Here is a 24,647-nt window from a genome sequence, read left to right as displayed (position 1 = left end):
ATTTATTTATAATCTCGTTCTTTATACCTAAATCATGGACCCATTTTAATCTTATCTTGGTATGTGGTGTTAAGTGTGGGTCCATGCCTAATTTCTGCCATACTAATTTCCAGTTATCCCAGCAGTTTTTGTCAAATAATGAATTCTTAATCCCAAAAGTTAGGATCTTTGGGTTTGTCTAACACTAGATTGCTATAGTTGATTATTTTGTCTTGTGACCTTAACCTATTCCACTGATCAACTAATCTATTTCTTAGCCAATACCAAATGGTTTTAGTGACTGCTGCTTTATAATATAGTTTTAGATCAGGTACAGCTAGGCCACCTTCATTTGATTTTTTTTTTTCATTAATTCCCTTGAGATTCTCGATCTTTTGTTCTTCCATATGAATTTTGTTGTTATTTTTTCTAGATCTTTAAATTTTTTCTTGGAAGTCTGATTGGTATAGCACTAAATAAATAGATTAGTTTAGGGAGTATTGTCATCTTTATTATATTCTCTCGGCCTATCCAAGAGCACTTAATATTTTTCCCTGTCACCATAATGTTAGTTGGGTCTAAAGTTAGGTTCTTTTTTTGTTTGTTTATTTTCCCAGACTACTTCTTAACTTTGAACTTTGTTAGTTCTAGGTTCTTTACACTTCTTGATGGGGAAGGAAGGTTAGGTTTGACTTTTTGTTCTCAAGTCTTTCTCCTGCTCTTACCACTTGGACTGGGAGTGTGCAAACTTGCAGTGCTTTCAAAATGTTATGATCCAAAAGAATCTGTTTACTGTACTTCCTAGCTTGAATTCTTCAAGTTCCTGACTCAGATTTGGGTCTTTTGGATTATTCCTCCTGGTTGGGAGTTTTAGCAAACTGTTGCTTCACTCAGCCACTATTGGCCCAATCTACACAGTGTAGATTCTGTGTGACTATGTGCTAGCTCCCTTTTGGTCTGAAATGCTGTGCTTTGCTCCTAGCACCAATATTCACAATCACTCCTTTCTTATCTGGATCCATGACCCAGCACTAGATGGTGGTGAAAGCTGCTAAATGACATCCATTTCTGTATCCAGTGCTTGCTTAGGGATCCTCTAGGATTCTTTTCTGAGGCCCTGTCTCTTCCTTCTCTGGGTGCTTGAATGGGCTGACTGCTGTTGCTGCCATAACCACATCCTCCTGGCCAGACCCTCTACCTAGAGGTCATAGGCCTCTCTTCATTTCTCTAAACTGCTCTGAGCTGGAAAAATGATTCACTGTGACTTCTATGACTTCTTTTTGACTTCTGTTAAGAATTCAGTCTGGTACATTCTTAAAATCTTTTGAGATCTTTGTTAGACTCTTTAAGTTTTCCATTGTGGTACTTTTGAATTCTTTTTAATGAAGTAAGACAAGGTTCATTTGCAAGAATAGGCAAAGCTAATATCTTTCTCTTGTTTAGGGTGTTGCGGGTATACAGCACACAGAAGAAACGAGTTGCCTTCAACGTTACAAAAATGCTGTCAGGGATGGGAACTGAAGGAGAGGTAACTATCTTTTTAATTTCCATTTTGACATTTTTATATATTATATTTAGGAACTCCTGGATCTAGGAGGGTTTCCTTCTGGATTGCATTAGATTCAGAAATAGGACATGTAAGTTCTAATAATATTTTATCTCTGATTTTTTGGACCAAATTAAAGGGAAAACTTTAAAACACAGGCATGGCCAAGCTTCTGCTTTCTCTAAAGTTTATAAGATCCTGTTAAAGGTCATATAGCACAACTCCCCTCTCCCCCTTTTTTTTTTCCAGTTTTTTTTTTTTTTTTTTTTTTTTAGGAAAACTTGCATAGATAACAGCAGAATTCATATTCTTTGACCATTTATCATTTGGAGAATGGCTTGAATTCTTATAAATTTGGGTCAGTTCTCTATATTTTAGAAATAAGGCCTTTATCAGAACCTTTAAATGTAAAAATGATTTCCCAATTTATTGCTTCCTTTCTGATCTTGTCCGCCTTAGTTTTGTTTGTACGAAACCTTTTTAATTTAATATAATCAAAATTATCTATCTGGTGTTCAATTATGAATTCTAGTTCTTCTTTGGACACAAATTCTTTCCTTCTTCACAGATCTGAGTGATAAACTATCTTATGTTCTTCTAATTTGCTTATATTATATTTGCTTATATAATATAATATATTATATTATCTTTGTCTAAATCCGTGAATCCATTCAGATCTTATCTTGGTATGTGGTGTTAAGTGTGAGTCAAGCCCTAGTTTCTTTCATATGTTTCCAATTTTCCGAGAAATTTTTGTCAAATAGTGAGTTTTTAATCCCAAAAGCTGGGGTCTTTGGGTTTGTCAAACACTAGATTGCTATAATTATTGATCCTATTCCTGATCGATTACTCTATTCCTTAGCCAGAACCAAATGGTTTTGATTGACCCATGCTTTATAATATAGTTTTAACAGCTAGGCTACCTTCATTAACAATTTTTTTTATTAATTCCCTTGAAATTCTTGATCTTTTGTTTTTCCAGATGAACTTTGTTACTATTTTTTCTAGATCTGTAAAATACTTTCTTGGGAGTTTGTATGGCACAAGATAAGTAAATTAATTTAGGTAGTATTGTCATTTTTATTATAGTCGCTTGGCCTACCCATGAGCACTTGATATTTTTCCAACTGATTAGATCTGCCTTTATTTGTGTGGAAAGTGTTTTGTAGTTGTGTTCGTATAGTTTCTGACTTTCCCTTGGCAGATAGATTCCCAAGTATTTTATATTATTGGCAGTTATTTTGAATAGAATTTCTTTTTGAATCTCTTGCTGCTGGACTTTGTTGGTAATATATAAAAATGCTGATGATTTATGTGGATTTATTTTGTATCCTGCAACTTTGCTAAAGTTGTGAATTGTTTATAGTAGGTTCTCCAAGTATATACCATCATATCATCTGCAAAGAGTGATAATTTGGTTTCCTCATGAGCTACTCTATTAGACCTACTTTAATTCCTTTAATCTCTTTTTCTTCTCTTATTGCCAAAGCTAACAATTTCTAATTTCTAATTGAGTACTAATGGTGATAGTGTGTAGCCTTGTTTCACCCCTGATCTTACTGGGAATGGTTCTAGTTTGTTCCCATTATATATGATGCTTACTGATGGTTTTAAATAGATGCTACTGATCATTTTAAGGAAAAGTCCATTTATTTTCCTATACTCTCTAGTGTTTTCAATAGGAATGGGTGTTGGATTTTATCAAATGCTTTTTCAGCATCAATTGAAATAATATGATTTTTGTTAGTTTGATTATTGATATAGTTGATTATGCTAATAATTTTCCTAATATTGAATCAGCCCTCCATACCTAGTATGAATCCTACTTGGTCATAATGTATTATCTTGGGGATGAGTTTCTGTAATCTCATTGCTAATATTTTATTTAAGATTTTTGCATCAATATTCATTGATTGGAAATTGGTCTATAATTTTCTTTCTCTAGTTTCATCCTACGTGGTTTAGCTATCAGCACCATATCTGTATCATAAAAAAGAACTTGTTAGGACTTCTTCTTTCCCTATTTGAAAAAATAGTTTACATAATATTGGAATTAATTGTTCCTTGAATGTTTGGTAGAATTCACACGTAAATCCATCTGGCCCTAGAGATTAGAGAGTTGATTAAAGCTTGTTCTATTTTTCTAAAATGGGACTATTTAAATAATTTATTTCTTCTTCTGTTAACCTGGGTAATCTATATTTTTGTAGCTATTCCTACATTTCATTTAGATTATCAAATTTATTGGCATATAGTTGGGCAAAATAACTCCTAATTATTGCTCTAATTTCTTCCTCATTGATGGAAAGTTCTCCCTTTTCATTTTTGAGACTAACAATTTGATTTTCTTTTTTCCTTTTTTAATCAAATTAACTAAAGGATTATCTATTTTGTTGCTGTTGTTTTTTCATAAAACCAGCCCTTAGTTTTATTTATTAATTCAATAATTTTCTTATTTTCAATTTTATTAATTTCCCCTTTTATTTTCAGAATTTCAAATTTGGTATTTAATTGAAGGTTTTTAATTTGTTCTTTTTTTAGCTTTTTTAGTTGTAAGCCCAGTTCATTGATCTTCTCTTTCTCTAATGCAAGTAAGCATCTAGGGATATAAAATTTCCCTTTATAACCACTTTGGCTGCAACCCACAAATTTTGGTATCTTGTATCATTGTCATTCTCTTGAATGAAATTATTGGTTGTGTCTATGATTTGTTGTTTTATCCATTCATTTTTTAGGATTAGATTATTTAATTTCCAATTAACTTTTGGTCTGTTTTCTCCTGGCCTTATATCGCATGTGATTTTTATTGAATCATGATCTAAAAAAAAATGCATTTACTATTTCTGTTTTTCTGCATTTGATTTTGAGGTTTTTATGCCTTAATATGTGGTCAATTTTTGTAGGTTCCATGGATGGCTGAGAAAAAAGTATACTCCTTTCTGTCTCCATTCATTTTTCTCCAAAGATACCTAACTTTTCTAACATTTTGTTTACCTCCTTAACTTCTTTCTTATTTATTTTGTGATTCAATTTATCTAGTTCTAGGAGAGCCAGGTTGAGATCCTCCATTAGTATAGTTTTGCTGTCTACTTCTTCTTGCATCTCTCTTAACTTCTCCAGAAATTTGGATGCTATACCACTTGGTGCATATATGTTTAGTATTGATATTGCTTCATTATCTGTGGTACCCTTTAGTAAAATATAGTTTCCTTCCTTATCTCTTTTAATTACATTTGTCTTTTCTTTTACTTAATCTGAAATCAGGATTGCTACCCCTGCTTTTTTTTATTTTTTATTTTTTATTTTTTTTTTCTTCATCTGAAGCATAATAGATTCTGCTCCAGCTTTTTATCTTCACTCTGTATGTATCAATATGCTTTACATGTGTTTCTTGTAAACAACATATTGTAGGATTCTGACTTTTAATCCAGTCTGCTATGTGCTTTCTTTTTATGGGAGAGTTCATCACATTCACAAAAATAACTAATTCTGTGTTGGAATACACGGGATTGCTGGTGGAATACACAGGAGCTACCTGATAGTGACTGCTTGGAGATACAACCCATAATGGATCTCCTCTTGTGAGAGAATGATACAAGGAGACTGAGAGGCAGTTGCATTATCTGACCTCTCTCCTTCCTTCTGCCTCCAATTTATCTCATTCCCAGTCTGCAACACCTGTGTCAGCAAAGGCTGCCTTGCAACTCCTTCAGATGTTATGATTCACAGCTGTGGAGGCTCTCAGAGAATTGACCTGTTCCCTAACAATTCTGTATTTCCTGCCATCTTATTTACCCTAAATTATGCTTTTCTGTCTCTTTTCCCCCTTCCCTTCTTTCCAGTATTTTTGCTTTTGATAATTACCTCCCTCAAACAGCCCTTCCCCTTTAAGCCCCTCTCCCCTTTTCTATATACCTTTCTCATAATGCTTCTGTTTTCTCTTCTATTAGTCGTTCCCCTTTTTCCCTCCTATTTTCCTATAAGGTGATACAAGTTTCTCTGTGAAACTAAATATGTCTGATATTCTCTCTTTGAGCCAAATCTGATGAGAGTAAGATTCACACAGTGTTCATCCCCCACCCCCCCCTTCTTTCTCTCAATTATAATAGGTTGTTTTTGCCTCTTCATGAAATGTAATTTCCCTTATTTTACCTCCTTTTTCCAGTACAATCCACTTTTCACCTCTAGTTTCTTTTTTATATTATCATAATAAAATCAAATTATACCCACACTTTCTAAGTATGCCCATAACAGAAATATAGTTCTCAAAATTTTTTTACTTTTTACCTTTTTATATTTCTGTTGAGTGCTATTTGGAAATCAAAATTTTTGTTTAGTTCTGCTCTTTTCACTAAAAATAGGTGAAATTCACCTATATCATAAAATGTCCATCTTCTTCCCTGAAATATAGTGCTCATTTTAGCTAGATAGCTTATTTTTGGCTATAGTCCAAGTTCCTTTGCCTTTTGGAATATCAGATTCCAGCCCTTCGATCCTTTAAGATGGAAGCTGCTAGGTCCTGAGTAATCCTAATTGTGGCTCCTCAATATTTAAATTGTTTCTTTCTGGCTGCTTGCAATATCTTTTCCTTGGTGTAATAATTCTGAAATTTAGCCATGATATTCCTTGGGAATTTCATTTGAGGGTCTCTTTCAGCAAGTGATCAAGGCAGTTTTCCTTTATGATGATCTGTGAGGTAATGTCTAGGTTCTTTTGTTTCATCATGGCTTTCAGGAAGTCCAATAATCCTTAGATTGGCTTTCCTAAATCTATTATCCAAGTCAGTTGTTTTTTTTAGGAGGTATTTCATATTTTCTTCTATTTTTTCATTTTTTTGTTTTTGTTTGACTGATTTTTGAACTCTTACCGAGTTCACTTGCATTTGTTCAATTTTTTCCATTTGTTTTAATTTTTAGTGTATTATTTTCTTCAGTTACCTTTTTAAGCTTCTTTTGTAATTGGCCAGTTGAATTGTTTTGTTCATTGATTTTTTTTTCCTTTTCACAAATTTTGTTTTTCAGTGAATTTGTGTCTTTTCATATCTATTTTATAGGGCATTATATGCTTTTTCCATTCCTTCTTGCAATGATCTCATTTCCTTTCCCCATTTTTCTTCTAATTCTTTTAAGATTCTTTATTCAATCTTCCAAGAAAACCTTATGAAATGGGGACTAGATCATATCTCCTTTTGGGGCTTCATCTGGTTGCTTTGCCTTTAAGAACCTCAGCATTTGAGGTCTGTTCTTTTCTTTCTTTATAAAAGTTGTCTATGGTGAGAATTCTTTTTGGTTTTTTGTTCATCTTTTTTTTTTTTTTTTTTTTTTTTTTTTATTATTATTATTATTATTAAGGCTTGAGGTCTGCTCAGTGCAAAGGAGTGACAGCTGCTTTAGTTTTTCCTGGGCAGTTCTGCTGATTAATTTCTAGATAACCAAGGCTAGGTCCAATGTTCTTCCGGGGCTCAGCAGTTTATAATTTGCCTTTTGAAGCAAATCTGCCAAACCACCTGCTTGCAACTAGAACAGAGTAGCCTAAGAGGCTCACAGAAGATTATTGTGTGCAGTGCGTGGAAGCTGCAATGCTCTGACTCTCTGCCCCAGCTCTCCTTGCTCTGGTCTCCCTGTGCTGCAGTCTGGATTTGGCAGACTGTCCCCTTCCCCGTTTGAAATAGACCTTTTCTGAAGTTCTTCAAGGGTATCTTCTTCTTGGAATGTGTCCAAATATTTGTGGACTCTTTGACTCCAAAATCAGTTTAAAGGCTTAATCTGCTGTTGGTTTGAGAGAAGGTTAGAGGAGGTTATAGAAAGTTGTGTCTGCTTTCCACCATCTTGGCTTTTACCTTCATAAAAATTTCTTGGGTGAAAAGAGCTTATGAGTGGAAAAAATTTAAGAAGTCCTGTTATACCCTAGGTAGCTCCTTGCAGGCTAAGTGGAGTTCGGACTCTATCTAATCCCAGATGAAGCATTTTGGATGAGGCCACAGAAGTAACTGTCTTAAGGGTTATGTCATGGCCAATATTTCTTCCAGCATAAGGACATCTTTTTCACAACACCCAAGTTGCCCTCAGGATACTATTCCCTATTTTCTTAAACATTCTCTACTCAAGGAACTTAAAACTGATGATACAACTTGCTGTAAGAAGAGAATGTGTTAGCGGTTTTTAAAATACCAGTAATTTTTAACTTTATCCTTCATGTTTTGACATCCCGTTTTTGGTTTTGTTTTGTTTTGTTTATTTTTGTTTTTTGTTTTGCCTATAGAGGGGGAAGGCCTTTAAGACTGACAAGAGTAAATGCTATCTCAAAATATCTTTCAACACTGAAAAATCTCATTGCTATTGAAATGTTGTTTAACTCAAATTTAACATTTGGTACATCATTGTTGTAGTCTTTTTTTTTAATTACAAAAGGTTTGCCATTCTTACTTTTCCTTCTTCAGGGATCCTGTTAGCATTAGGGCTGACAACTCATTTACTAGAAATAACAAGAACTAAACATTCCAAAAGTCCCCAAAATCCTCTGCTTTCAAGAGGATTAGTCACTGGTTGGATTTTAAGACATCACTTTAATTCAGTAAATATACTCAAGCCTTAAAAACCACCATTCATTATGAAGGAAGAGCCAATGTTGAAATTTTTTTCTAAATTAAAAAAATACTATAATTCTATTTGTTTGGATTGGACCTATGATTTCATCAATGTAGGTTCCTTCAGAAGTGCTTCCTCTACCCATAGGGATCAGCATCTTTGTTTGCAATTGACAGTCTTAGAGTTTTCTGATTTTCTTGACCAAATTTATACCGCTAGTCTGTGTTAGAAATAGCACTTGAATTCAGGTTGTTTATCTTTGAAACCAACATTATGCCACGTTGCCTTTCCTTTTTAAAAAGTTAATCTTTTCAATTATTGAGTATTAATTTCCTTCTCAACCTTCCACTGGGGGGGGGGGGAGCTGGGATGAAAGAAAAACAAATATTTATAATGGGTATGTGCAGTCAAGTAAAACAAATCCCAGTCTATCCCTTTTTCTCTAGGAGATTGTTGTTGTTCAGTGGTTTAAGTCTTTTGAGGTCCCATCTAGGAATTTACTTGAGTGGTTGCCATTTCCTTCCCCAGTTTATTTTACAGATGGGGAAACTGAGGCAAACAGGCTTAAGGGGCTTTCCTAGTGTCACACACCTACTCAGTGTCTGAGGCCAAGTTTAAACTCAGAAAGGAGGAGTCTTTCTGATACCAAGAAATTATTTGTCTCTTTTCCCTACTCTCATTAATCTTCAGTGTCTCCCTATTTATAATATGTTTTTTATGACCTACAAACTCCATCTTTCTCTGATCCTCAAAAAAAAATCACTTCATCTTTTCATTCCCACTGTTTCCTTTCCCTTTTATTACTAAACTCCTTAAAAGACTGTCAATAATTGTCCCTTTCATTTTTTCTCACCCTTTTCCATACAGGCTTCTGACCAAATCCAATTGCTCTCTTACTGGCCAAATCTAGTAGATTTTCAGTCCTCATCCTCTATACACAGTTTTGCTTGGCAACCTCAGCAGCACCCATGTATTCTATTATCATTTCTATGCAAATGATTCTTAGATCTTTTTATCCAATCCTAACCATTCCTGATGGATAATGGATAGTCTTGTATCTGCAACTACCTGTTGGAGATCTCAAACTGGATGTTGTGTAGTCGGTCAAAGGAGCAAATTAAATGCCTACTATGTGCTATGTACTATGCTAAAAACAGGGAATATAGAAAGAGGCAAAAGATAGTCCTTGGCTTAAGGAGCTCATGATCTAAGGTGGAATCTAATTATGTAACAACAAGCTCTGTCCAGGGCAAGTAGAAAACAAATAAAAGAGAAAAGGCATTAGAATTAGGAGCAGTTGGGGAAAACTTTCTATAGAAGAACTTAAAGCCAGTAGTTGAAAATGTGGAGGGAGAGCATTCCAGGAATGGAGAACAGCCAAAGAAAATGCCCTCACCTGAGTCATGTTCATGGAACCCCGACAATGGTCACTCGGTTAAAGAGTATTGTGACAGAGAGTAAGATATAAGAAGACTAGAAAGGTAGAAAAGGGCTAGATCATGAAGGGCTTTGTACAATAAACAAAATATTTTGTGCTTGATCCTAAAAGTGATAGGGAGTTACTGGAGTTTGAGTATGAAGGCAGCATGGTTAGACGTGTGCTTTAGGAAAATCACAAAAGACATCTCATGTCCAAAACTGAAGCCATCATTTCCAAAATTCTCTTTCCTCATCCTCTTAGCCACTAAACCTTGGTATCATCCTTGCCCTCTTCATTCTCTTTCATGTCCCATATGTACTTCTTTGACGAGTCCTATTGATTTTTCATTGACATTTCTCATTTGCATCTTCTTCTCTGATACTGCCACCATGCTGATAATAGGCCCTTACCTTACACCTAGATTGGCAGTAATCTTTTTGAATGTTTTTCCCTCAGGCCTCTCTCCATTTTTGTCTGTCCTCCTTCAGCTATCAAATTAATCTTTCTAAAGCACAGGGTCTGACCATGTCATACATTCCACCCTATACCTCATTTCTTCATTACAATGACACTTAGCTTATCCCCAGGAGCAAATAAAAAATCCTGTGTTTGGTTTTTAAAACTCTTCACAACCTTAATCCTTTCTTACTCTTTTCCAGACTTACACCTTATGCCCCTCTACTGACTCTGATTCATTGATACTGGTCTTCTTTCTTCTCCTTATATATGGCATTCTATCTCCTAACTGTGGGCATTTTTATTGGCTGCCTCTGACAACAGGACCTTCTCCCTCCTCATTTCTGCCTCCTGATTTTCCTAGCTTCCTTCACATCTCAGCTAACATCCTATCTTATGAATGAAACCTTTCCCAGTTCCCCCTTAAAGCCAGAGTTTTTTCTTTGGGATTATCTCCAATTTATCCCATGTATATGTTATTAAGATATAGTTGCTTGTATGTTGTTTCCTCTATTAGATTAAAAGCTTTTTGAGGGCAAAGATGTCTTCAGGGCTTAACATAGTCCTAAGGTACTCAATCTATTGAACTTATTAACTTAATTGGCCATGTCCAAAAATGTATTTGTTGTTATGCATTTTTAGTCCATTTCTTCTCTACCAGGAGATATGGGTACCATTCTCTATCATCAGTCCTCTAGAATCATGGTTGATCAGTGAATCAGTTCTTAACTCCTTCAGAATTCTTCTGATTCTGTTCATATCATTGTATCGATTCATATAAATTTTCTCTGATTTCTCTGGAACTCTCTTCTATAGCACAGTAGTATCCCACTATATTAATATATATTATAGTTTGTTCATTCATTCCCCAATTGATGGGCATTCCCCTTACTTTCCAATTCTTTGCAATTATAAAAATAGCTGTTATAAATATTTTGGTACATATAGAATATCTTTCTCTTTCTCTGATCTTTTTGGGAGTATAAAGCTAGTACTAGTATCCCTGAATCAAAATGATTTCATAATTTAGTAACTTTGGGGACATAATTCTAAATTGCTTTCCCCAATGCCTGGACCAATTCACATCCCTACCAATAGTGCATTAGTTCTGGGGCAGCTAGGTGGCGCAGTGAATAGAGCATCAGTCCTGAAGTCAGGGCTCAGACACTTAACACTTCCTAGCTGTGTGACCCTGGGCAAGGCACTTAACCCCAACTGCCTCAGCAAAAAAAAAAAAAAAGAAAAGGAAAAAATAGTGTGTTACTTTTCCTGGTCAAAAGATATGCCCAGTTGAGTGATTTTTTTTTTTTAAAGCCACAATCCCAAATGTGATTTATAGATTGGATGTATCCATTTATAACTCCACCAGTAGTACGTTAATGTGTCTGTTTTCTCAAAGCATCTATATTTGTCATTTTTCTTTTTGTCTATTTTGCCATTCTGATGGGTGTAATGTGGAGCCTCAGAGTTAATTTAATTTTAATTTCTCTTTAGGATTAGTGATTTGGAGTTTTTGTTTTTTTTTCTCATGGAGCTATTGATAGCCTGGATTTCTTCTTTTGAAAATTGCCTGTTCCTTTTACTATTTATCAATTGGGTAATAGTATAATTCTCTTTAAGGAGCTCCACACATTATCAAAAACATTATGTGTTTGTTATGGTACATATAGAGGAAGAAGTATATTATAGTGGTAAAGAATAGTGGATTTGTATTCATGCCTGGTCATTGACAATTGGTAAGCTTTGACTATGACATATTAACTATGAAGTTAGTACTTCATGTTATTAACTGAAAGTAACTCTTTCAATTACTTAACCTGAAAGAATTTCAGTTTCCTCATGTAAGAAATGGAAATAAAAATAATTGTTCTACCTATTTTACATGATTCTTGTGAGAGAAGCACATTAACACTGGATAAGTGTAAGTTGAACAGTAGGAAAAACTGGATTTATATTTACTTGGACCTTTACATCCACTGAGTGCTTAATAAATGCTTATTAAATTGAATTTGATTTGAAGAATGCTCTAGCTTTTAGAAAAATTCAGGAGCAAGGACAAAGACATCTTTAAGGAAATATTTTGTAGTCAAAATAGGAAGAGGTCAGCATACATCCTGTTTGTTTTATTCCTCAAGCCTAAATATATTTTTATAATTAAGATTTGTAGTACTGTTTTGAATTTTCTTTGTGTTATAGGCAAGAAGTTACCGAATGTTTCACGATGATAGTATGAAGTCATTCTTTCGTAGACTTAGTTTTACTCCTGATGGGTCTTTACTTCTAACACCAGGTAATGAAAAAAAGAATAATAATTTATCTATTAGCACTTTGCTCTCATACCAGGAGCAGCATTTAAGACATTCTATTTTAGAAGTGAGACTCATATTTGGATTAATAGGGTATGTACAGATTACAATTTCAAAACTAAAGCTTTGAAGCAATGTATCTATGATTATCCTAGTGTTCTTCAATAATACACACATACACAAAACTTCAGAATTTTTTATAGCAAGAGGTATGGAAGTCTAGCACTGAAAGTTATATAAGGGAATGTCAAATCATAAAATTCAACTGACCAATTATTGAGTCCCAAGTTATCATTTAAGGTAGGGAAAAACAAGAGTAATATAATGGTTAGAGAAATAGTTTCAGAGTCAGGAAGACTTAATTTTAAATTCTGTCTTTTTATATTTAATTGTTATGTGATCCTGGACAAGTCCTTTAATTTCTCAGTGCTCCCAGACCACTCTCAGAGATAATAATTGGAAGAAAATGTGCCAGTCTGTATTGGGCTTGTAAGTTTCTCACTTGGAATTCCCTACACTGATGAAATTATGGTTCAGTGAAAAAAGAGAGAAGGAAAAAGGATCTTTAACAAATATTTGTTGAATTCTTTTGGTATACAAGACACTGTTTTATTTTTCTTTTGAGATCTACAAATATACATTTGTGACACACCTTGAAGTTAGTTAAGGCATACAAGGATGTTGGAGTCTGCAGGTTAGGATGGGGCAGGGAAGGAAACAGGAACACTAGAAGAGCATGAATCTACATACCAGAGCAGCTAAGGTGTAATTACTAATTTTGGGACAAGACCTTCTTGTCCTCAGTCCTGGTTTCAAGTTATTTCTCTTGGTGGAATAGATAAGAACTGATAGGTATATTATGTATCCCACAGTAAGGCAGTGTCTGGTGACTGTTGGAGAGTGGAGTAGACAAGCGCTACAAGTCTGTGCATACACATTTCAGAGTTCAGGTGATCATAAAATCTGAGTATGGAATCCTAGAAGATTAGAGCTAGGAAGAACCCAAGACATCATCTCATCCAACAGTCACCTTTTACAAATGAGGAGGGTGACATCTGGAAGGCAAAATGTAGAGCTATATAAGACTTGGTGGGAGAACTTGGGTTTTGAACCCAATTTTCCTGAATCCCAGTCTAGTTTCTTTTTAGCACACCACAGACTAGGAGAGAGCCAAAGAGTCTGCAACCCATGTAAGTCAAGTCAAGAAACATGTAAATAAATACTAATGTGCTAGACAGGCATACAAAGAGATAAAAAGGAAGGCAAAAAACATTCCCTTCTTTTACTGATCTTACATTCTAATGGATAGAAAGGGATGGGATAATATGCAAACAAATATGTACATCTAAGAATAAATTAGAGATGTTCTCAGAGGGAGGTATCACCCTTTATAGAGGGTAGGGTTTAAGCTCAGTCTTTATATGGAAGTTAGATACCAAAGACAAGAAAGAAAAACATGAAAAAACAGGGAGACAGACAATGAAAATGCATGTGTCTTGTGTGAGGAAAAGCAAGGCCGTTGTCACTGGATCACAGAGTCTGTGGAAGCAAGTGATATGTAAAAAGAGTAGGAAAATAGGATGCAGCTAAATTATGAAGGCTTTAAAAGCCAAACAGGATTTTATATTCAGTTCTGGAAGTAATGGGGAGCCTTTAGAGTTAAAGTAATAGGGATGATAGCCACAATAGTCTGCATTTTAGGAAGATCACTTCGATAGCTAAGAAATGCTGGTTGGATTGAAAAAGGGAGAGACTCAGAACAAGGAGATTAACCAGAGGGTTGTTGAAATAGTTCATGTAGGAGGTAAACAGAGTTTTTACTGGCTGATAGCTATGGCATACAAGATAATGGAACTGTCACTAAAGCTATTGTGGAGGAGATAAAAACAACAGGACTTGGCAACAGATTGGGTGCATAGAATGAGTGAGAGTTAGGAGTTGCATAGGTTGCAGTACCCAGATGACTAGGAAGATGGTAGTACCCTTGATTAAAAATAACAAAGTTCAAATGAGAGGAGCTTTTGGGGGTGAAGATAATGTGTTTGAGATATACTAGTAGATAGAAATGTGAGACAAGAAATTAAGACTAAATAAGTAGATCTGAAAATCATCTGCAGAAAGAAAATAATTAAATCCCTGGGAGCTGATGAGATCACCATGCCAGGTAGTATAGAGAGAGAAGGCAAGAGAGTCAGGTTCAGAGCTTTGAAGGACACCTATGGGTTAGCAAGTGGGACCTGGATAAAGATCCAGGAAATAAGATTGAGAAGGAATGAGGTAGACTAGTAGGAGCAAAGCCAGGAGAACATCATGTCACCAAAGTTTAAAGAGGAAAGAGCCTCAAAGAGAAGATAAATGGTCTATAAGAAATCTGGATCTAGGCAAGGGTCTGAGTAAAAGGACATGTGAAACAAAATTGGTGTAAAAGCCCCTTTCAGATTCCTTGCCAAGTACCGGAATTGGTTCCCTCATGAGTGAGAACATAGTCTGATCTCATAGAATCAGCCAGTAAGAATACTTAGCTGAAATTTTTCTTTGAAGGTAGTTGTACCACAGTCATAGATATAGTTTTGGACACAAGAATCTCGTACCAGAGCAGCTTTTGTTTTTGCTATTGTTTTGAAATAGTTTAATAATGTCATTTTTTCCCCTATAATCTTTACTTTTCTTGTCCTTGCAAATTTAGCAGGTTGTGTTGAGTCCGGTGAAAATGTAACAAATACAACTTATGTTTTCTCCAGAAAGAATCTTAAAAGGTATAGTTAATAGAAAAACATCAAAAAAAATTTTATGTAATTATTGTTGCTTTTTTCTAAAATTATGATGGTTTCTTTAGGCCTATTGCTCATCTCCCCTGCCCTGGAAAAGCAACACTTGCTGTCCGCTGCTGTCCAGTCTACTTTGAATTGAGGCCAGTAGGTAATACATGTAGTATAATAGAAGTAGTTGAAATAACTCTCAGGCATTTCACAGTAAGAGATTTAGAGTTTCTGGGATTAGTTTATTCACAGTCAAGGCTGGAAGCCAAAATTGAATGATCTCCAAGTTTTAAGAACCCATTTTGTATTCAAATGCACAAGTTATTTTACAGTTTATCTTCCTAAATATTTGAGAATTGGACTGGTAGCACCAAATACTAGAGGATCTCTTTTTAGTTACTTTGGTTTTTTTCATATGTAAAAAGGATTTATTTATGTGATTTATTGGTTTTTTGTTTGTTTGTTTTAGCTTTTCTAAGTTGCAGTAATATCATTTGGGTTATTTTTCATCAATCTGACATGAATAAATGTTAAATAATTTGTCAGAACACTAAAATGTCATTTAAATGTGAGCTTCTTGAGGGAAGGAATTGTTCTATTTTTTAATTTGTTTTATCAGTCACCAACAAAATGCCTGGGAAAAAAAGTAAGTGTATAAGCATTTACTTTGATTGATTGATCCTTGGTCTCATTTTTCTGCTCCATAGAAACTTTATCCAAGTTATTAAAATTTATTCACATTAATTTCTGACCTGCCAAGGATTGAAAATGTATACCTATATTGGTAATTACAATGCTCAAAACTGACTTTCAATTAACTTATGCTAGATGAAACTCCTGAGTTGAGGTTTCTGTTTTGGCAACTTGTCTGTCATTTCCTTTGAATTTTTTTTTCCTGTTAATATCCCTTTTCTTAAATGGCATTTTTTTCTGTTTTAGATAAAGCATCACAGGAATCAGCACAGGAACTGATCAGCCTACCCTACCGGTTGGTGTTTGCTGTGGCTTCTGAAGATTCTGTGCTTTTCTATGACACTCAGCAGTCCTTTCCTTTCGGTTATGTGTCCAACATACATTATCATACACTAAGTGATATTTCATGGTGAGTCAGTGGAGGGAGGGGGACTTTGAACTTTTAGGTTTTATCTCTTTTTGCCTTCTTACCCTTGAGATACAGTGTTGAGTGGAAATATATCTTGGTTCTTATCAAAATATTTTATCCTACATTTCCTCTACCTCAGGGTCACCTAAGACATCTACTTTGTCCATTTCTAGAAGTTAGTGGATTAGATTAAAGAGACTCAACAGAGATAAATCACATATCTTGCCATAGTGGTAACCTAAGTTTGGTCAGTGATGAGGATTGACATGTAACAGTCAATTTACAGACTATCCCAAAAGTTTTGGCACAGCTTTAAGCTATTCTTATGTATAAACTATTAAATTTAAGTATTTCCCCCCTGCTCACTCTGATTTTTAAAAAACCTATTTTTTATTAGGAAATGAAGTGAACAGATAAGTGTAAAATAAAATCATATTACAAATAACTTATTTCTCCAACACTTTGAGATTTACCAAGTACTTTCTTCACAGCCATCCTATGAGATAGATAATATAAGCAAATATTACCTCCATCTTTACTGATAAAGAAATTTAGGCATATGAGATTAAATGAATTATCCAGGATGATACAGGATTAGAACTTAGTTTTTGAGGTTAAAAGACCAGCCCTTTTTTCATTGAAAGTGTAACTTTGATTAATTGAATCCTTTAAAATAAAAATGGAAAACACATTTATTTAGATCCTATTTTTAAGATTTAGCCACGACTTTCCAACTTATGTTTACTTATCTATGTGAAATCTGATAATGTAAATATACTTGGTACTATCTTGGTTTTTAGTTTTATTTTCAACTTTTTTTTTCCTTAACAAGTAGAGCAACAAGCTTTATTTGTTTCATTTTCTTTCCTTCCTTGGGAAAAAAGGTCCAGTGATGGGGCTTTCCTGGCCATTTCTTCTACAGATGGTTATTGCTCCTTTGTGACATTTGAGAAAGATGAACTTGGAGTGCCTTTAAAAGAGAAACCAGTTTTAAACGTGAGAACTCCTAATACAGCAGAGAAGAAAGCCAAGAATCAGACCCACCGAGTGACTTCCCCAAGTCCAAGGCCAGTGGAAGGAACTCCTACCAGTAGAAACCAAGACCCAAACAGTACTGTTACACCTCTTCAGGCTAAGCAGTCTCCAGCCATAACAGTAAACAAGGACTTGCCCATGAGTCCTCTTGGGAATAGAAACTCTTTGAATCTATCATCAGAAGAAAAGAAAACTCCACAGGCTTATATTCAGAACACAAAGTCAAGCCAACCTCGGAGAATTACTTTGAATACCTTACAAGCCTGGAGTAAGACAACTCCTCGGTAAGAAAAACTTTGGCTAATACAGAAAATTGTAGTTACAGAACACTTGGGAGAGGACAAAAGACATGGGCTGGTATGAAATGACAACAAATACTGCTAAAAAAAAATGAGGTTTCTATAATGAAAATGTCTCTTGTGTTTCATTGCTTTGTGATCTGGTTATAGCAATTCACCTATGACAAGTCCTATGTACTGGGTGCTTTCTCTATTGCCTTTATATTCTAAGTTTTGTGCTGTAGGTGGGAGAACCACTTAATTGAATTTGCTCTCTTCAAGTAGTAATTCTTCTTCCTTCTTGCTTAGCTCAGATATACTTCAGTGGATCCATGGTCTCATTTATGAGGATATTCCATGTCGTGTTTCACAAACTTTAAAGCTTTTACTCAGAGATCACTTCATTCTACAGAAAAACTAATAAAATCAAGTGATGAATTTCTAAATTAGAGTTCCCCAAAGAGATTGGAGAACTCAGAGGAGAAAACCAGTAACGGTGGTTATCAGTAACCACCAGTAACTTTTTTTATTCCTCTATTACATTCAGATCTTTTCACTGTATTCTTTTCTCAGCATTCTTCTTTGTAGAATTTCAGAGTGGGATGGGTCCTAGTTAGCCAGCTAGTCCACACCGTACTTGTACAGAAATGTCTTTAGCATTCTTATCCTAATTTTGCTTTAAAAATAAGAAGTTTCTATGATGAAGATATCTCTGTGTTTTAGCAGATAGCCATATTTTTTATTTCGTTATAACAATTTGTGACAATCAGTCCCATGTACCAGTTGCTTTCTATTAATAGCCTTTGTATTATAGGCTTAGTTGTACAGGAATATCTACAGCATCCTTATCCTAATTTTGCTGTAAAGTTAATTGGTTTCTGTAGTGAAGGTATCTCTGTATTTTAGTAGAAAGACATATTTTTTATTTGGTTATAACAATTTTTTATAAGCTTTCAAGCCAGAGTGCCTGGCTATTGTTTGTGCTGTGGGCAGAAAGGGCTTTAGTGAGTGGAAATTACTTCCTGAGGCAGCTCATACTTTGGGGTAACTAATTGTTAGGAAGTTTGAGCCTGATCTAGCTTTTTGCTGCTTCAGTGCATTGCTCCTAGCTTTAACAACTAGGGCTCAACAGAGAAATGCCAGTCTCTCTTCAACCTACAGCTCTTCAGTTATTTGAAAATAGATATTGTGTCCATCTGTTTTTCACATTCCCTGGCTTCTCCCCAGATCTCTTTTCCAGGCTAAATCTCCTCAGTTGCTCTTTGGATGGCTTTCGCCAGCATTCCCTGTAGTTTATTAATAAGCCACTTACAGTGCGATGGCCTGATGTGGGCTGACTAGAGCGCCATCTTGTGTTGTACATATTCTCAATGAAGCCTAAGATTGCATTAACTTTCTTTGTTGTGCACACCATTGATTTTTAGTAAATTTGCATTTCACTAAAACCGCCAGATCTTTTTTATTTTTATTTCTTTTATTATAACTTTTTATTGACAGTACATATCCATGGGTAATTTTTTTTTACAACATTATCCTTTGCACTCACTTCTGTTCCGAGTTTTCTCTTCCCTCCCCTAGATGGCAGGCAGTCTTATATCTGTTAAATATGTTATAGTATATCCTAGATACAATACATGTGTGCAGGGCCGAAGAGTTCTCTTGTTGCACAGGGAGAATTGGATTCAGAAGGTAAAAATAGCCTGGGAAGAAAAACAAAAATGCAAACAGTTTACACTAATTTCCCAGTGTTCTTTCTCTGGGTGTAGCTGCTTCTGTCCATCATTGATCAATTGGAACTGAGTTGGATCTTCTCTTTGTCGAAGAAATCCACTTCCTTCAGAATACATCCTCATACAGTATTGTTGTTGAGGTATATAATGATCTCCTGGTTCTGCTCATTTCACTTAGCATCAGTTCATGTAAGTCTCTCCAGGCCTTTCTGAAATCATCCTGCTGGTCATTTCTTACCGAACAGTAATATTCCATAACATTCATATACCACAATTTATTCAACCATTCTCCAATTGATGGACATCTACTCATTTTCCAGTTTCTAGCCACTACAAACAGGGCTGCCACAAACACTTTTGCACATACAGGTCCCTTTCCCTTCTTTAGTATCTCCTTGGGGTATAAGCCCAGTAGTAACACTGCTGGATCAAAGGGTATGCAGTTTGATAACTTTTTGGGCATAATTCCAGATTGCTCTCCAGAATGGTTGGATTCGTTCACAACTCTACCAACAATGCATCAGTGTCCCAGTTTTCCTGCATCCTCTCCAACATTCATCATTATTTTTTCCTGTCATCTTAGCCAATCTGACAGGTGTGTAGTGGTATCTCAGAGTTGTCTTAATTTGCATTTCTCTGATCAATAGTGATTTGGAATACTCTTTCATATGAGCGCCAGGTCTTTTTTATACGAACTTTTTTCTGCCTGTATTTCTAGTCTATTGAGATAATTGTGTAAACTTCTTTGTCATCATATGAAGGATGACAGGTTTGTGTCTCCCAGGTTTGTGATGGTTTCAAATTTGAGTACCATTTATACTTTCATTCAAGTCAATAGTGAATAGACAAATCCCTGGTACATTTCATTAGAGCCCTCTTCAAGTTGACAGTAAGAACTGACTTTTTTTTTTAATTTCATAAGGGAATAAATCACTACTTAGGTTAAATGAGATGCTGATAAAAGGCAGAATTATTTAATTCTTACTTTGCTTCTGTTTTCTCTGCCAAGCAGTATAATATTTAGATATGGCACTAGATGACTTAATGGATAGAGTTCAGATTTGTGGTGAGAAAGTTCTAAGTTTGAATTCTGCTCCAAATACTTATTAGCTATATGCTATCCAGGCTAGTCACTTAATTATATTTACCTCCATTTCTTCAAGTGGTGTAAATCACTTTATAAACTTTAAAGTGATATATTAATACTAGCAAGTAAAGGAAAGGAAATAAGAAAAAAATATTGAAACTTAAGTGAGAATTAAGAAAACACATACTTCTCAGTAACTTTAAATTACCAGCCCTTTTTGTTGATATTTGTCACTAACTTGAGTTTTAGAATTCCTAACATGATCATTTCATCATCATCATCATCAATTTTGAATTTCTTCTTATATATCCATGATGTCCTCCTTAAGAACTTCCTGGGCAGATTGCTTGGACGGATTTTCAAGAAATTCTTCTTAGCCTGTCTCAGAGTCCTTTAAAATCTTCAAAAACTTAGAGTTAATGTTCATTCAGGATTTCCCCATAATTTCTAACAATTTTTCAGGACCAGGGCTAGTTCTCTTCACTGTGTTCTTCATTTTTTTTAAAGAATGAAATTATTAAGACAAGCTAGGAGTTGCTTTTTCATAGACAGGTCCAGCAGATTTCTCTGTAATTGAATTACCCATCACTAGTAAACTTCTGTTCCAGTCTGTTCTCTTTTCCCTAAAGTCTTTTAAGAGTATTTGCACAATTCTCAGCTGAAAGTTTAAACACATTTTATTATACTACTTACTTTTAAAAATGATTAAATAGCTATACTATTTCCTAAAAAATGAAAAAAAAAGAAAATTAATTGGTTATCAGACATAAGAAGAATAAATGCCTATTATTCAGCTGTGTTCCCTGTCATTTTATATTTTTCAATCTAGGAGAATAAATTTAACGGCCTTAAAGACAGATGCTCAGACATGCACTCCACAAGTCAATGCAGTTTCTGTTCCATCTATAGAAGCATGTCAGCCAGGTAAGTAAATTTTAATTGTTTAACTAAACCAGAGATATTTTTAATTTTATTGGATTGAAAGTTAATATCTCTTTGTTAGTTTTATCAGGTCATCTTCTAGTGATGAAAGGTGGTATAACTACAAAACTGTTATGGATATTAGTATTTACAAATTCCTTTTAAATAACTTAGCAGAAATTTTGTATGGAATTATCACAAAGAGTGACTTGTCTTCCCAGTTTCCCAGGGCAATTATGGGGTGAAGTCCATACTTTGTATGTATTTTCATACATAATTTTTAACCTATATTTTCCATTTTTATCAAATTGAAATTCCTGTACACAATTCATCCTCTTACTGGTAATGAATTTGTTTTTGTTAAAGTAAGTTACGTCTTAGTTAAGAAGTCCTTAGTTTACTCAACAGATAATTTATTAAGCATCATACTATGTGCAAAGCATTATATAAAAATTAAATAATCGTAACTCAAGAAGCTTACATTTTATTGAACTTTTCATAACCATACACTTAATCTTCTCAATATTATAGAGGTACCTGAAGACACTCTTTGCAGTTCTCCAGAATCAAAACGCCTAAAGTTCAATGAAACACCTATTTCACCATCTTCTGAAAATGAAAGGAACTGCGGTTTAAGCAGCTGAGAGTCTGAAAGACTGGATTCCTGGTGGACTTTTCATTATCTAGCCATAGTATAACCAAAGTAGGAGAGGCCTTTGGGTCCGAAATGAAGCATGTGACTTGTTCAGCATTCTACCCAGGTGCAACAAGTACTTGAAGCATAATACTTATAGCAGGAGATAATGGCTTGTAATGCTTTTTTTCAGCAAATAACCTTTTATTTTTATTTATCATATATTTTAATTCAGGAGAATGAAAGTATTTATTCTTAGATTAAATACTGTCATTATTTTCCTGTCAATCTTTAACCATCTGGAAATGTTTAAGTTTTTGTGAGTCTATGAACCTTGCCTCTTATTTTAAAGTATTTTCCTAATAATGGAACTTTTCTTCCAACATTAGATCTCAAAAGAAGGAGAAAATGTAATCTCTTCTAGATTTGATCTTTTGGGTGTATGTGTATGTAGTGTATGAAGTGATTGATAATTTAAATTATAGTTTTCACTTAGCTGGAAAGATCTTTCATAATTACTTTATTTAGCATTTCAAAAATTACTTCAGATTGCCTCCCATTATCTTGGATTTGCTTATCCCATTCCTTATGGGTAAGGATAATAAAGTGTTTTGTTTTTGAACTAAGCTTTTTTGATACAACAGCATTAGATTAGGAAAGCCCATTCATTGGATGTTTTCAAATCTAGTCCACACATCATTTTTTTTTTTAAGTTGTTTTGTTTTTATATTACAAGCATTGATAAATTAGTACAACTTCATGAGAGGTCAATAAGTAAAATTAGTAATTCAGTGAATTCAACTGAAAATGCATACATTTCACTTCATTGCAACAAATATAGTCAAGGAAAACAAATTCCTTCCCTCAATAGCTGGATACAAATATATGTAAGATTCATTTTGCACTCTAAATCCAAAACTTCTCTGTAACAGAGCATGTTAAATCCTTAGGACTAAGGATCTAAGGACTAAGGACTAGAATCATGAAAAGTCATTGAATTGACCATGGTCAGTTTTAAGGTAAGGAAAATGAGATCCCCCAAATGGGAAATAACTTGTTGATATGAAGGAAATATTCCCATCACGTTCTTGTGAAAGGGAATTACTGCCAAATGACACAATCCCCATACAGAAATCCCAAAGGTTAAAATAGTTTGTAATATGCTTAAGCATAGGTTCAGAGCTCAAAAAATTACTCTGAGCCCTATTCAGAATTTTTAGGAGACATATAGTTTTCATTTATATCAGAGAGGAAAAGGAATGTAGAGACAAGATCTCTCACATTACCTAAGGGAAGAATAAAATTTTATGGAGGTAAAGGTCTTGGATTTCAAAGTTAGACTTTTGGGATTTACATTTCAAGGCTCTATTTGGAGAGCTTATGGTGGACTAATTGAGAAGAGAGATTTACATGATATATCTACTGAATCAGAGCCATTGAATATGTAAATTTATCACCTTGATGGTAATTGTTATAAATCCAGGCATGTAGAATATATTCCATTTATCCTGTCTAGTTCTTTACCTACATCTAAAAAAGGCCAGAACTTAGCCAGCTTAGTAACCTTCCCAACAAAAGTGGCAGCTCTAAACTCTAAATAATATAGTAAAAAGAATGCAGAAACTTTTATACAAGCCAATATACAGGGTATATAGGTATAGTGAATGCCAGAGTTTGGATTAAAACCCACTTGTTCAGAATCTGGAACAATTGTGTGGTTGGAAAATAAAGCAAAAATTTGTTTTAGGCAGTCATGAATATATATTATTACCTGCTGTCTTAGCTTTGCTTATTATGGGTTCCTAATTTAATTTTTTCTTTAAGTTTACTATTAATAGAATTAGCTCTATAAGATTTGAGTTTTCAACATATGAATTGGAACTTTCAAACTTTACTGGAAAACCAAATTTAAGAGATTGTACTAAATTTTATTGTCTTGTTACTGGCAGGTTTTAGCAACAGTAAATAGGGAGTCTCTACAAGTAACTTTAACTGGTAAATTGTTTGCCTGGATATAAAGCAGTGAAATCACTTATTTGGCTTTAGTTCAGTGTAATAGAGTAGGTTCACAAACTGTTACTGAAACAATGACCATAAATAGAATTTTTATAATGCTGGATACTAATCACTTTTCATATAGACAGCATGAATGAAACAAAATTGAAAAATAATGCAGCTGAGACTTGAGACAGATTAAATGGCAAACGGAATAAATGTAAAAATAACATCCTATGAAAGTAAATGTTTGATGAATTGAGTGCCCTTTGATAATTGAAATTTTTTTTCTATCTTGTACTTCCAGCAACAATAAATTCACTGGAAACATAAGTAGCCCTTGATTGTTTGATCCAAACACCTAGTAAAATAAAAAATAAAGCTTATTCATTTGAGTAAGATTATATACATGAGGATATATGTAGAATCTGTGAAGAGTTTTAATCTATAACATGTAATATTCCATATTTAATGAGGAAAGTCTTATGCTGTTAAAATACATATATGGTAGTTCATAAACTTCCTGTTTTTCTCTTCTTTTTAAATTAAAATATTTTTAATTTAGTTAAATTTTAAAAACTTAAATACAAAATAGAAAAAAAATAGAACAAAATATATTGTGTACAGAAGGACATGAGAGGATTCAAAATATGAAACATTTCCATTTCAAGAAAAAAATACGTGTAGTATTCAGAACTGTCCATCTTTGCTTCCTTGTAGGTTTTCTTTTGTTCTCACTTTTTACTTTATTTTTCCCTCCTTTCCTTCTTCCCACCTCCCCAAAGCAGGTTACAGCTAATCATGAATATATT

At 34.2% G+C, this 24,647-nt stretch overlaps 1 protein-coding gene across 1 annotated transcript in view; it reads left to right on the top strand.

Moving 5' to 3' along the window:
* CHAF1B (chromatin assembly factor 1 subunit B) overlaps positions 1–24,169 on the top strand; it is a 41,037-nt gene extending 16,868 nt beyond the window's left edge. Inside the window, exons 7-14 of the mRNA XM_023498859.2 lie at positions 1,423–1,507; positions 12,185–12,278; positions 14,981–15,050; positions 15,131–15,213; positions 15,993–16,155; positions 17,040–17,474; positions 21,115–21,209; positions 21,738–24,169. Coding sequence (XP_023354627.1) covers positions 1,423–1,507; positions 12,185–12,278; positions 14,981–15,050; positions 15,131–15,213; positions 15,993–16,155; positions 17,040–17,474; positions 21,115–21,209; positions 21,738–21,850 — 1,138 coding nt within the window. The 3' untranslated portion in view covers positions 21,851–24,169. The remainder of the gene's footprint in view (positions 1–1,422; positions 1,508–12,184; positions 12,279–14,980; positions 15,051–15,130; positions 15,214–15,992; positions 16,156–17,039; positions 17,475–21,114; positions 21,210–21,737) is intronic.
* The last annotated feature ends 478 nt before the right edge of the window (positions 24,170–24,647 follow it).

This window comes from Sarcophilus harrisii, chromosome 3 (genome assembly GCF_902635505.1).
Source record: "Sarcophilus harrisii chromosome 3, mSarHar1.11, whole genome shotgun sequence".
NCBI classification, from domain to species: Eukaryota; Metazoa; Chordata; class Mammalia; order Dasyuromorphia; family Dasyuridae; genus Sarcophilus; species Sarcophilus harrisii.
Note: the sequence above shows the minus strand (reverse complement) of the source record. Positions and strands in the feature narration are given on the sequence as shown.